The sequence below is a fragment of the Rana temporaria genome, chromosome 9 (genome assembly GCF_905171775.1).
Source record: "Rana temporaria chromosome 9, aRanTem1.1, whole genome shotgun sequence".
In the NCBI taxonomy this organism is placed as follows: Eukaryota; Metazoa; Chordata; class Amphibia; order Anura; family Ranidae; genus Rana; species Rana temporaria.
In genome coordinates this window covers 105,495,994-105,509,888 of record NC_053497.1, presented here as the reverse complement: position 1 = coordinate 105,509,888, position 13,895 = coordinate 105,495,994, and the positions used below count along the sequence as shown (strand labels likewise).

Sequence of the window (13,895 nt, the reverse complement as noted above, 5' to 3'; positions counted from 1 at the left end):
AAAGGACGTCAATTTTGTTTGGGTACAGTGTTGCAAGACCGCGCAGTTGTCAGTTAAAGGGATGCAGTGCCATATTGCAAACAATGGCCTGGCCATTGAGTAGCCAAATTTTCCAGGGCTGAAGTGGTTAAAGTGCACCGATGTCTATGTTCTTTTGTACTTATGCCACATGTATGTATGCAAAATCTATTCAAAACATGTTTTTATTATAACGTGCGTTTTAAGCAACAAGTTTGCAAGCATGTATACTATACTGCACCTGCCCAACTGCACTTGGCCCCATGCTAGTTTTGCAAGATTAGCCAAGCACCGGTTATATGTGAGGGTTTATACTCACTCACTTTAAACGCCTGTAAAAGCAGCTTTTTTTTGAGCTGCAGTGTGCATGGGCCTTTCACTGCTAAAGTTTCTGGAGCGTGAGAATGTGTTTTATCAAGTCGTCTGGCTTTGTTGTGGCTCCTAATTCCCACCATAAATCTATACTCTTCTGTTTATTATCTCCTCATCTGCAAATCCTGCATCAGCCTTTGGCACTCATTATTTACTGCAGAAGACTGGAAATGTAGTGGGTGGGTGCATTTTGCCACAGGCTGCTTGGTTCCTGATTATCTTCCTAAGAGCAATAAGCACCAATAGATCTGAAAATAAATGTGTTTGAGATGCTTTTGAGATCATTCCGAATTGACAGGGCCATTTTACCTGCAGCTGTTCTCCTTCTGACCTGCATTTGACCTGCTTACTATAAAACAATGCAAAATTAGCTTTGCAGCGAAAAAGAGCTCATCGCCACCGGCACCGGACATCGGCTGCAAGAGCTCATAGCAACCATTCAGCCCTCATCAGCCAACTGCAGTGATTACAATAAACTGACATCTCACTGGTCCCTGCTGTCTCCTGGGACCAGCGTGTTTTGCAGAAGACAGCGGGGGAGGGGGGGGTGACGCGAAGAGGCGTGACTCCCGCTTCAGTCTTTTCCACAGAAGTGGGTGCAAATACCTGTATTATACAGGTATCTGCACCCCCCCTACTCCCTGAAAGGTGCCAAATGTGACACCGGAGGAGGGGAGGGTTCCGAAAAGCGGAGGTTCACTTTTTGTGTGGACCTCCCTTTAAGTTGACTCTCTTGAGAATGTTTTAGTGGCTGAAGAATCTTGTTTTGGATTCCCAAATCCCCGCCATGTGCTGAAGTTTCACCAGCCACTAGAGAACACAGTAATGACGTTGCATCTGCCTGGGAGAGCCACAGAATCAGCAGCTGACACTCCTGGAATTGTGTTGGATGCTGAAGATACTTCCACAGCATAGCTTTTCAAGAAAGCGAAGATCTGAGGAACAGCAGTGAAACGGAGCTAATCATTTTTTTTTTTTTTTTTACAGGAGTTTTATGACAAGTTGTTTAAAATAAGTCTTTCTTTCTTTTCTTTTTTCATATTTGTAAAATCAGGATGCTCCACATTCTGCTTTCAGATTTTTTTCACCTCGGCATGTTCTACCTTCTGGGCAACAAGGTCCAAAGCTCCTGACTTATAGCCTGAGGTCGAATCCGGCTGTTGGGTGAGCTGCATGGCATACATAAAATGCCTAGCCATCCGTAATGAAAACCTCTCTGAGGGTTGTTTTTTTTTTGTTTTTTTTATCTTGAGGATATTCTGTTATGGAAGAAAACCTTGAGGCTGCCAAAGCAGTTTTTGAAACTGCTAGTTGCCTGGCTTTTTTTTATTTTTATTTTTTTAATGGAGAAGGGAGGGTGCCTAACCTGTTGCCTCCCAGCTGGAACTACAAGTCCCATGAGGCATTTGGGTCTGGTCAAAGTCACTCAAATCCTTTCACTTACCTTTTTTCTGCTTTCAGCACATCAAATTCATGAACAACATGTTCACTTGCTGCCTAATATATATCACCCACTTTCAGTTGTCATTACAACAAGATAATCAATGGTATTCGCTTACCTGTCAGTGGACATAATGTTATGTCTTATTTGTGTATATACTATAGTTGGTAGGCTCTATAAGACCCCTTTCACACTAAGGCAATTTTCAGGCGTTTTAGCGCTAAAAATAGCGCCTGTAAAGTGTATGAAAACTGTCTCTCATGCCTCCCCAGTGTGAAGGCCCGAGTGTTTTTACACTGGGGCAGTGTGCTTGCGGGAGGGGAAAAAAAGTCCTGCAAGCTATACAATACCATCAAAAGAAAGCTCTATCGATCTAACACAAAATTAACTTGGGTACAGTATTGTATGACCGAGTAATTGGCAGTCAAAGTATCACAGTGCTGAAAAGTGGTCTGGACCAAATGTTGGTTTACTATGCCGATCTTCAAGTGGTTAATAAAGGTTTGGCGAAGCAGGAATAGCACATTGCACAGACTGAACTGCAATTTACGTTGACAGCTTCTGCCTCAATACATGGGTTAGAACCCCCATTTCTCGCTACAAGCCTCAGTAGGGGATTAAAATCATTAAATCTGAGCTCTTGTGAGTTGGATACATTCTAACATGTTATTATAGCAGCCTTTATGATTCATATTTAGAGGTCCGCTTTTTCTCAGTACTATTTGCAGGGTGCAGTGCTGTAAGCCCTGGGCTCCCTTGGGAAGGAAGGTTCTGCTTGGTGCTGGCTACACAGATGGCTGTCTGAGAAAAGCCACTTCCAATTATAGACGCAACAGAGCCAACAGATGGCAGCTTCGTTTGCCTTGCGTATCGGACTGTCATTAAGGCGAAAATCCATGAACTGTGTATGGCCAGTAATGGACATTTGTGTAGTTTGTCTTTCTTTTCTCACATACACTGGAGAGATGTACACAGGTTGCCACACCAGGGACTCAATAAAACATATATACCGGTGTGTGTGTGTGTATATATATATATATGTATGTATATGTATATATATATATATATATATATATATATATATATATATATATGTGTGTGTTTTACAATAAAAGTTTTTATTGAACATAAAGCAGTTTACATATTCAGACAAAAAATACTAGGGTACAATAGTTCAAAACATTATTAACATTTGTGTGTAGATACACATGGAAACAAAAATAACTGGTCTTAAATATAACTTGGGCAAGAAGGTACAATAGTGCATGTACTGTATCAGCCTAAACACTTGCAATTAGTATTGGCCATCAACCAGTAGAGTAAGTAAGAGGAGATGTAAAGCAAAGGGGAGAAGAAAAAAAATAAGAAACCTAAAGCTCCTTCTTTTAGGGTGAGAGCTCATTCTACCAGGGGTGTAGGAACCTCCTGGGCTTTTCGCCATCATGTATGTGTGGCTCAGATTTGTAAGGCTGCTATCTGGTCTTCAGGGTATACCTTCACAAATTTATCAAGTGGATATTTGAGCAGCCAAGGATTCGGCTTTTGGCTGCAGTGTTCTGTGGGCTGCCGTATAAAAACTGATGGCTATTGTTTGGCAGGGTGTCTCCCCCCCCTCAAGGATATTGCTTGGGGACGTAATGAATATTAGCCTGACTCTGTGTCCCATGATGTATAAAAAAGAAAATAGGATTCTTTCTTCATACTTACCTGTAAAATCCCTTTCTTTGAGTACATCATGAGACACAGAGGTACCTTCTCTCTTTTTTTGAGGATTCGGTGCTTGCTACAAAACTTTGTGATTCCTGTATGGCAGGGGATATGTAGGGGATCACTTCCTGTCTAAAGACTTTGGTCTATCGCTGTCCATTCACCTAACGATGAAGTATAACCCAGCAGGTAATGAATATTAGCCTGACTCTGTGTCCCGTGATATACTCAAAGAAAAGGATTTTACAGGTAAGTATGACGAAAAAATCCTATTTTTTTTTTTTTATATGAAGCTTGAAAGGGGGGTAGAAGGAATGGACAGTGAACACAGGATAGAAGGGGGAAGAAAAGTGAAAGAGGAGAAAAATGTAAGTGGAAGTGGGAATAAAAATGGAAAAAAATTATAATAAAAAAAAACATATATATAAATAGAAAAATTATATATAGAGAGTGAGAGAGAAAATATATAGTGTAATAATAAAAATGATAAAATTAATAAAAAATAAGAGTGAGAATTGTTATAGTACTGGGTGGATGATGAGATGGTACATAAAGTACATGACTAACAATGCGTGGATAAAGACAGGCAGACATGGTGCACTTACTATTATGGAAGGTCAAGGGTAAAAATAAAATAAAGACCATAGGGATCATCGCCTAAAAATAATAGATAGAAAATATTTAGTCTGGATTCTTGGGCATAACTTCAATCACCCAAACTTTAAATTCTTGGGAAGATTGCTAATGGCGTGTAAGAAAATGTTTGGGTACACTGTGTGTATGAAGATTGCTGTTGGTGTGTAAGAAAACGTTTGGGTGCACTGTGTGTTTAGAGCCTGCATCTACTAGCTGCCAAATCTTTTACGTAGGGTCGGGATGGTGCGACCCACAGAGACAGGACATACAATAGACCAAGAAGTCTGAAGAAAGGGTATTAAAATCAGAAATTACATACGTTTTACCTTTCAGAAGAAAACCCTCTTTCTTTAGACCCCCTTAACACTGAAGCGTTTTTACAGCATTTTAGCGTTAAAAATAGCGCTATTAAAACGCTCGAATAACGCTCTCCATGCATCTCAATGGACCCTTTCACACTGAATCCTGCAAGCAGCATCTTTGGAGCAGCTTTTGGGCACTGAAAAGAATTGAAATGAATTGAAAGCGCTGTAAAAACGCCTTACCCTTTCACACTGAGGCACTGCAAATAAAAAAACTAAAACGTAAGGCCCCTTTCACACTGTGGAGTTTTTCTGCCTGGAAAAACTCCTGCCCAGCCTTCTCAATGTGAAAGCCCGAGGGGTTTCACACTGAGGTGATGCGCTGGCAGGAGAGAAAAAAAATCTCCTACAAGCAGCATCTTTGGAGCGGTGAGAGGAGCGGTATGTATACTGCTACTTCACCGCTCCTTCCCATTTAAAACAATTGGAAACCACGGTAATACCGCCCGCAATGCGCATTGCGGGCGATATTAACCCTTTATCGGCCGCTAGCGGGGGTTAATACTGCACCGCTAGCGGCCGATTCCCGCGGCAATTCCGACCGTATAGCGCCGCTATTTTTAGTGGCGCTATACTGCCACCGCGCCTCCCGCCCCAGTGTGAAAGGGGTCTTAGCGGTGCTTTACCAGCACATTGGGATTGCAGATGAGTCTTCGCTCTAATAACCCTGGAAAAACGCTTGAATAAGGGGCCTTAAACGTTAGGGTCTTAGCGGTGCTTTACCAGCTTTTTTCGGGCGCTGGCAGTGTGAAAGGGCTCTGAAAGCACTCAGGCTTTCACATTGGGATTGCAGATGAGGCTTCGCTTGAATAACGCTCAAAAAACTCCCCAGTCTGAAAGGGGCCTTATGGCAAATATGTTGGCATGTGAGGCATAATGCCCTTTTGCACTGGTACATGCCTCTTATATTAAAAAAAAAACTTCAATGGAGCACTGCTTTTTGGTGGAAAGTAATTTAACTTCATTGGGAGCAATCTGCGTTTTTACATTTCTGGCCTGTCTGTATGAGGTTAGAGGTCGATCTGAAATGGTGGATGTAAGATGAGTGCATGAGATTTGAGAAAATGGGGAATAATGGTGCCCAGCAACCAATTAAAATGAGGGAGCTCCTGATGTGCAGCCTATTCACTAACTGAATCCCCAGAGACAGGACAAGCACAAAAGTAATTCCAACTGCTTTATTAGCCAACTTAACCAGAACCGAGTCTGGAAACACCCCATGGGGAACCCAGAACCCAAAAGTTGTTTGAACGCTAGACGGGCATCCTGTGGGGTTTGGATGTGGTCAGATCTAAAAGTCAGACTGAGAATGATCACAATGGATAGCTGGAAATCTATGGGGAATCCTCCATCAGCAGTGTAGGGATGTCTTGAGTGAGGAAAAATGTGAATAAATAAAATCACAGGTTGGCATTTACAACAGCAGAGACGAGCATCCTCTTAACAAACGAGCAAAAAAACTCAGGAATAATGACAGGGGGTGTATATCCTGGGATGTGGATGGATTGCCAGCATCCCAACCTCTTTTAGGCTTCAGTATAATCCAAGGTTTAAGATTTGTGTCTCTAAATGGATGAGAAAGAAAAAGGTTTTGCCTGGTGTTACAGTGGAACCTCGGATTACAAGCATAATCCGTTCCAGGAGACTGCTCATAATCCAAAGTACTCGCATATCAATGTGAGTTTACCCATTGAAGTCAATGGAAACGAAAATAATTTGTTCCGCATTGATATCAATGGCATGCAATACCGCATGCGGCCAGAGGTGGGGGGGGGCACAGGAGAGCCTCGTAAACGGCCAGAAAGGCAAACCTTGGAAAGACTCCGTTCCCGTGCCTTTCCGAGGTCAGCCGAGCTGTCCTCGGGCCTTTCTGTGCATTTCCGACCGGCGCCGGTCTGCTCCGGTACAGCCCCCCCCACCTCAAGCCCAATGTGGTACTGCACACCACTTTGGCCTGAATCCTGCTCGTTTGCGAGACAACACTCGCAAACCGAGTTAGGATTTTTGTAAATACAGTGCTCGTATTGCAAAAAGCTCGTTAACCGCGTTACTCGCAATTCGAGGTTCCACTGTACGTTGTAAGGTATAAGTGTGTTATGTGAATCCTGACATACTGTTTGAAGCTTTCTTGAACCTTTCTTTATTGAGTGCAAGAAAAGTTTGTTAATAATTTCAGTTTTCATTCTGTTCAGTGAGCATGACTTGGGTGAGAACGACACTTATGATGTACCTTGTGAGGAGGATGACATTTACGAAGACATCATCAAGGTGGAGAACCAACAACCGATGGTGGGATTTTATAAATTATTGTTTAATGCTAAATTTAGCTCTGATATATTCTGCAATGCTGTACAGAGAATACTGAACCAGTCACATCAGTCTGCACAAGAGAAGCTTGCACTCTAATATCCCCACCACATTTGTACACCATTACTATTCTTCATTTATATAGCTCTAACATATTCTACAGTCATTGAGCACCTTGACGATTTCAGCATAGAAATGGTGCGGTTGGTGCGGTGTGTCTCCGAATCTCTGCACATTCTCCTTTTCTAGTTGCCCTGGGGCAGACAGTTAACGTCTGCACTCATGTGGAAACAGAGCAGCCCCCTTCCTGGAACACATCCACATTGCCTGCTGGCACCTAACAGGCAAAGAGGAGCTGCAAAGGGCAAATGTTAAAGATGAAGCTTTGGAGATGCTGACTCCCCGCATCGAACGTGTCCGTACGCCGAATCTTCTCAGACAGAACTGTCCATACGCTTGTCAGGGTCCTTGCCGCAGGCACAGCAGCACTTACATCTCTTAGAAGGAAGTTATTTCAACTTGCAGCTGCCAACTGTAATTGAACTACAACTCTTAGCAAGCTGACAGAGATGGAGATATTTATTATATCTAAATTATGTGTTTTAAAATGCCCGACGACATTTAGCAGTCATTTACTGCAAAACCTGCAGATCAGCAAATGGAGAGCGGTAATAAATATATGTATTCTGAGGCTGGGTTCACACCAGGCGCGACTCATAGCAGGGGTCTGGTGCTTCCCTGTTCTCCATTTCAGGGATGAATCGGGACCGAATGTTAGCCTGAATTCGGACCTGAAACGGCGCCAAAGATGCACAGAACCCCTGTGCAATCCGCTTTGCGGCCGTCATGGAGATGTGTGAACTTGCTCCATTGAGAGCCGAGCACACTCTCTGATGTCATGCGATTTGGATGCGGTGAAACCTGCATCAAATTCACACTAGTGTGAACCCAGCCTGAAAGTTTTTTCATCTGTTTTAGATGAAATGGTAACAACCCACACAGGTACGGATATCAATCACTCACTGTACTGTCATAGTCTGATTTTTCATATAATAGTATAGTCAGCAGAACAGATGGCCATTCCCTTTTTTATAAGAGGCAAATATAATTCTTAAGAAAGAGAGTAAACTGATATCCGACTTAAGTGATGAGAACATAGCATACCTGCAAGACACAATATAGCTAAATTAGGACACAAGAGACACTGTGAAGGAAAGTTTAATAAGACACGTGGCCACTCATTAAAATTAGAAGAAATTAGGTTTAACCTTAAAGGGGTTGTAAAGGAAAAAAATGTTTTCCCTAAATAGCTTCCTTTACCTTAGTGCAGTCCTCCTTCACTTACCTCATCCTTCGATTTTGCTTTTAAATGTCCTTATTTCTTCTGAGAAATGCTCACTTCCTGTTCTTCTGTCTGTAACTACACACCGTAATGCAAGGCTTTCTTCCTGGTGTGGAGAAAGCCTCTTGAGGGGGCAAGCAGGAGTCTCAGGACGCAACTAACACACAGGTGTCCTTTCTCTATCTGCAAAGTAGAGAGTGTCCTGACCCTCCTGCTCGCCCCCTTCCCCCTCAAGAGGCTTTCTCCGCACCAGGGAGAAAGCATCGCATTACGGTGTGTAGTTACAGACAGAAGAACAGGAAGTGTGGATTTCTCAGAAGATATAAGGACATTTAAAAGCAAAATGGAAGGATGAGGTTATGCCCTGTACACACGATAGGTTAGTCTGAAAACGGTCTGATGGATTTTTCCATCAGTTATCCGATGAAGCTGACTGATGATCAGTCGTCCCTACACACCATCAGTTAAAAAAACGATCATGTCAGAACGCGGTGACGTAAAACACAACAACGTGCTGAAAAAAATGAAGTACAATGCTTCCAAGCATGCGTCGACTTGATTCTGAGCATGCGTGGATTTTTAACCGATGGACGTACCCACAGACGATTGTTTTTTTCTATCGGTTTTTTATCCATCAGATAATTTTAAAACAAGTTCCTATTTTTTTAACCTATGGATAAATAACCGATGGGGCCCACACCCGATCGGTTTGGTCTGATGAAAACGGTCCATCAGACAGTTTTCATCAGACTAACCTATCGTGTGTACGCAGCATAAGTGAAGCAGGACTGCACTAAGGTAAAAGAAGCTATTTAGGGGGGAAAAAATCCTTTACAACCCCTTTAAACTGCGTAGAGGGATTTTTACTGTAAGAGTGGCAAGGATGTGCAAGTTCCTTCCACAGGCGGTGGTTTCAAAAAACTATTGGCACCTGAATGGCCAGGACATCCAGGATGTAATACTGTGTTTCCCCAAAAATAAGCCCGGGTCTTATATTAATTTTGGCAACAAAAGACACAGTAGGGCTTATTTTGGGGGTAGGTCTTACCATGTAATGTGCTGTCTTTCCCCCCCTCTCTCACCCTGCCTGACAGGAATCCCCAGTGTAAACGGAGTTAAAATGCTTGTAAAACCCTTTAATCCACTCTATTACAGTAGTATATCATGTATAATGTGTGTGTTTCTGTAATATAATTGTGCCCAATACCTTCGTTATAGTGCAGCTCTGCGCTTCTGTGACCTGCCGGAGCTCTCTTCCCCGCAATTATATTACAGAAACACACACATGTACATAATATACTACTGTAATAGAGTGGATTATAGGATGTTACAAACATTTTAACTAGGGCTTATTTTCAGGGTAGGGCTTATATTGCAGCCCTCCTGGAAAATAACGCTAGGTCTTATTTTCGGGGAAACACGGTACTGACATAAAATCACACACATAGGTTGGACTTTTTTTCAACCTCGCCTACTATGTATGTAACTGTGGGATTGATTTACTAAAACTGAAGAGTGCAATATTGATGCAGCTCTGCATAGAAACCAATCGGCTTACAGGTTTTGTTGTCAAAGCTTAATTGAACAAGCTGAAGTTAGAAGATGATTGACTACAATGCACAGCTGCTTCAGATTCCGAGTGCTCCAGGTTTGTTAAATCTTCCCCTCTGTGACATCCAAAGAAAAGAGATGAAAAGAGATGAAGGGAAATAAAAACAGAAAAGAGAGCACCGCAACACAGTTACTTTTTTCAAATAAGCATCACTTAAACAGTTTGATATTTAATAGGGTTGCACTGATACTGAGCATTTGCATGAGTACTTGTGCAAATGCTCCGATACTTGACCTGATACCTGGCAGGAGGTTAGTACACCCAGCATCCTTAGTGTAGCAGGGGGGCCTTGCAGCCTCACACATAATTGGTGTGGTGGTCGGGGCAGCTACAAGCATCGATCCCCCCCGTATAGCTTTTCTGACAGCCGCTTCTTCTCCTCTCCATTCCGCGGCTGTCAGGGAGATCGGTGCTGGTAGCTGCCCCCACCATCTCACCGATCATCCCCAATTGTCTCCTGTGTGCTCCTGGGTCCTCCTCCGGCTCCCCCCTCGTCCCAGATCTGTCAGGATGGAGAGTGGAGGAAGGAGCCGGTAAATCTGATATTTACCGGCTCCTTCCTTTTCTGAATGCACAGTGATCACTGACTTTGTCCATTCATAACTGAGCATTGTATACTGTGTTTATGATGCTTCATTTTATGAATGAACAGGAGCCTGTCTCCTGTCCATTCATGTTCAATGCAGCTGAGGCTGCTGAGAAAGGGACTGGGAAATCTGTGTCCTTAGTCTGTTTTTCTGTCTCAAAAGGGGAGATGTCAGGGGGCCTGTTAACCCCTGATCTCTCACCAAAGCCATCCCAAAAAGGGGTGATAAAAAAAAGACCAATAATAAAAAAAAACTGTATTTAAAAAATAAGGAAAAATAATGGCGCTTCCTAAGGAACAGAAAGTTTTGGTAGATGTATTTGGTTTGTATACCATAGATAACACAGCTGTAATGTTTGCGGGGCACAACCTCCTTTCTCTGTGATCATGATTAACTGGAAGTAGCCTTCCATTGGTGCAGTTCTTTTTTGTTAAATCATACTTTCCTTTGTTTTATGTCTTTCCTACCATGCCTCAGATAAGGTATATGCAGGTAAGAAATTATTCTGACTGTTACCACAAGACCTCTGTTCCTCGCTAATTATGTCTGACTGCTAGTGGGGTGATGGTACACAATGCCTCTATAAGGGGTTGGTGTGCTGGGAGGGATGTAGGCTGATCATGCTAGGGATCCTTGGAACATTACGAGAGCTGTAGAATAAGTCAGGCCATCTGCCTTCCTCCAGAGTACTGCAGTAAATGCTGTAGCCTGTAGTTCATTAGCAGCATAAGATTTGACTGACCTGTACAGAGGTAGCCATCAGGGAAATTACAGTATGATAAACGTTGGAGGAAATTCTGTTTCTCTCTATAGTAGTTTAATTTATGTGTTGGTTTCCATCAGAAAACGGGGATGACTGAAGATGATAAGAGGAATTGCTGCTTATTGGAAATTCGTGACACAGAAGACAAATATTACAAGACGTTGGAAGACATCAGAATGGTGAGATTGGGATGCAGTGGGATCACGTGGCCATGAACTATACAACCAAGGTCATTCCAGACATGTTATTAAACCAAGGTCATTCCAGACATGTTATTAGTGTTGGAAGTGGATACTGCATCCAGGTTCTGTCCGTCATATATGCACTAGGATAGTATAGTATATACTGTGGTTATTTATTTAATTAACTATAACAATATGGTTTGTTATCATTTCTCCCCAGAATTACATGGTACCCCTGAAACAGATACTTACGGCTGCTGAGACTGCTGTCATTTTCATTAATTTGGAGGTAAGAAGCAGAAGGTTTATTTGCTGACATGCAGTGCATCTGGAAAGTATTCACAGCGCTTCACTTTTTCCACATTTTGTTATGTTACAGGCTACAGCCTTATTCCAAAATGGATTAAATTCATTATTTTCCCCAAAATTCTACAAACAATAACCCATAGAGACAACGTGAAAGAAGTTTAAATGAAATATTTGCAAATTTAAAAATAAAATTAAAAAAAAATCACACAAACATAAGTATTCACAGCCTTTTCCATGACACTCAGAATTGATCTCGGGTACATGTTTCCACTGATCATCCTTCAGATGTTTATACAACTTGATTGGAGAAAAAGTAAAAAAAAAAAGGACAAAAAAGGGTACCACGAGGACCCAGGGGCTATTGAAATGGTGCAGATAGAGATTCACACAATCAAGGTTTTATAAAAATAGAAAAAACAATTTATTACAAAGAATTATATGACATGAGTATGATAAATAGAAATAAATCTTGATTAAATACATAATGTGAAATCAAGACGAGGCATTGTTTTGGTCAGCTCTACATGTTTCACTCTTTTGAGTTTCCTCAGGAGCTTTTAGACAAACAATGCTAGATATCAAAAAGAGAAACAACAAAAAACATATAATTAAATGACTGTAAAGAAATTTTTTACATATCAATGCATACTGGTAAATATATAAGTTGTAATTGATAATATAAAAGAGGGGAAAACAGTTGATCAAGATTGCATCAATTTTAGCAGAATATGCATGCTCACGGGTCTCAATCATAAATAAACAGGGGCACAAAAATAGTAAAAATAAATTTCCAAATGACTTACCCAAAGGTAAAAAATATATCAGGAGACAACAGCATGAAAGGACAGCAGATCACGCAGGAATAGCTAATGCTTCAATTACTTCGGGTTCTGTAATTGAAGCATTAGCTATTCCTGCGTGATCTGCTGTCCTTTCATGCTGTTGTCTCCTGATATATTTTTTACCTTTGGGTAAGTCATTTGGAAATTTATTTTTACTATTTTTGTGCCCCTGTTTATTTATGATTGAGACCCGTGAGCATGCATATTCTGCTAAAATTGATGCAATCTTGATCAACTGTTTTCCCCTCTTTTATATTATCAATTACAACTTATATATTTACCAGTATGCATTGATATGTAAAAAATTTCTTTACAGTCATTTAATTATATGTTTTTTGTTGTTTCTCTTTTTGATATCTAGCATTGTTTGTCTAAAAGCTCCTGAGGAAACTCAAAAGAGTGAAACATGTAGAGCTGACCAAAACAATGCCTCGTCTTGATTTCACATTATGTATTTAATCAAGATTTATTTCTATTTATCATACTCATGTCATATAATTCTTTGTAATAAATTGTTTTTTCTATTTTTATAAAACCTTGATTGTGTGAATCTCTATCTGCACCATTTCAATAGCCCCTGGGTCCTCGTGGTACCCTTTTTTGTCCTTTTTTTTTTTTTTTACTTTTCATCATTCATCGGGGTGAGGTGCTTTTGACAATTGGTATTTGTTCACAAAAATCTTTTTTGTTACAACTTGATTGGAGTCCACCTATGGTAAATTCAGTTGATTGGACATGATTTGGAAAGGCACACACCTGTCTATATTGGGTCCCACAGTTAACAGTGCATGTCGGAGGACAAATCAAGCCATGAAGTCCAAGGAATTGTCTGTTGTCTTCCGAGACAGGATTGTATCAAGGCACAGATCTGGGGATGGGTACAGAAAAATTTCTGCAGCATTTAAGGTCCCAATGAGCACAGTGGCCTCCATCATTCATAAATGGAAGAAGTTTGGACCCACCAGGACTCTTTCTAGAGCAGGCCACCTGGCCAAACTAAGCGATCGGAGAGAAGGGCCTTAGTCGGGGCGGTGACCAAGAACCCGATGGTCACTCTAAAATAGCTCCAGTGTTTCTCTGTGGAGAGAGGAAACCTTCCAGAAGAACAACCATCTCTGCAGCACTCCAACAATCAGGTCTGTATAATAGAGTGGCCAGATGGAAGCCAATTTTTGCTAAAAGGCACCTGAAGGAGACACGGACCATGAGAAACAAAGTTCTTTGGTCTGATGAAACACAGCTTGAACTCTTTTTAACCTGAATGGAAAGCATCATGTCTAGAGGAAACCAGGCACTGCTCATTACCTTGCCAATACCATCCCTACAGTGAAGCATAGTGGTGGCAGTATCATACTGCGGGGATGTTTTTCAGTGTCAGGGACTGAGAGACTAGTCAGGCTCGAGGGAAAGATGAA

At 41.5% G+C, this 13,895-nt stretch overlaps 1 protein-coding gene across 10 annotated transcripts in view; it reads left to right on the top strand.

Moving 5' to 3' along the window:
• Positions 1-13,895, top strand: part of VAV2 (vav guanine nucleotide exchange factor 2) — a 324,488-nt gene that overhangs the window by 187,958 nt on the left and 122,635 nt on the right. For 7 of the 10 annotated variants that reach the window (XM_040324064.1, XM_040324067.1, XM_040324061.1 and 4 more), the window contains exons 5-8: positions 6,729-6,825; positions 10,862-10,876; positions 11,228-11,326; positions 11,550-11,618. In XM_040324064.1, the coding sequence (XP_040179998.1) occupies positions 6,729-6,825; positions 10,862-10,876; positions 11,228-11,326; positions 11,550-11,618 (280 nt within the window). The remainder of the gene's footprint in view (positions 1-6,728; positions 6,826-10,861; positions 10,877-11,227; positions 11,327-11,549; positions 11,619-13,895) is intronic. The other 3 variants (XM_040324063.1, XM_040324070.1, XM_040324065.1) reach the window with 1 other exon arrangement.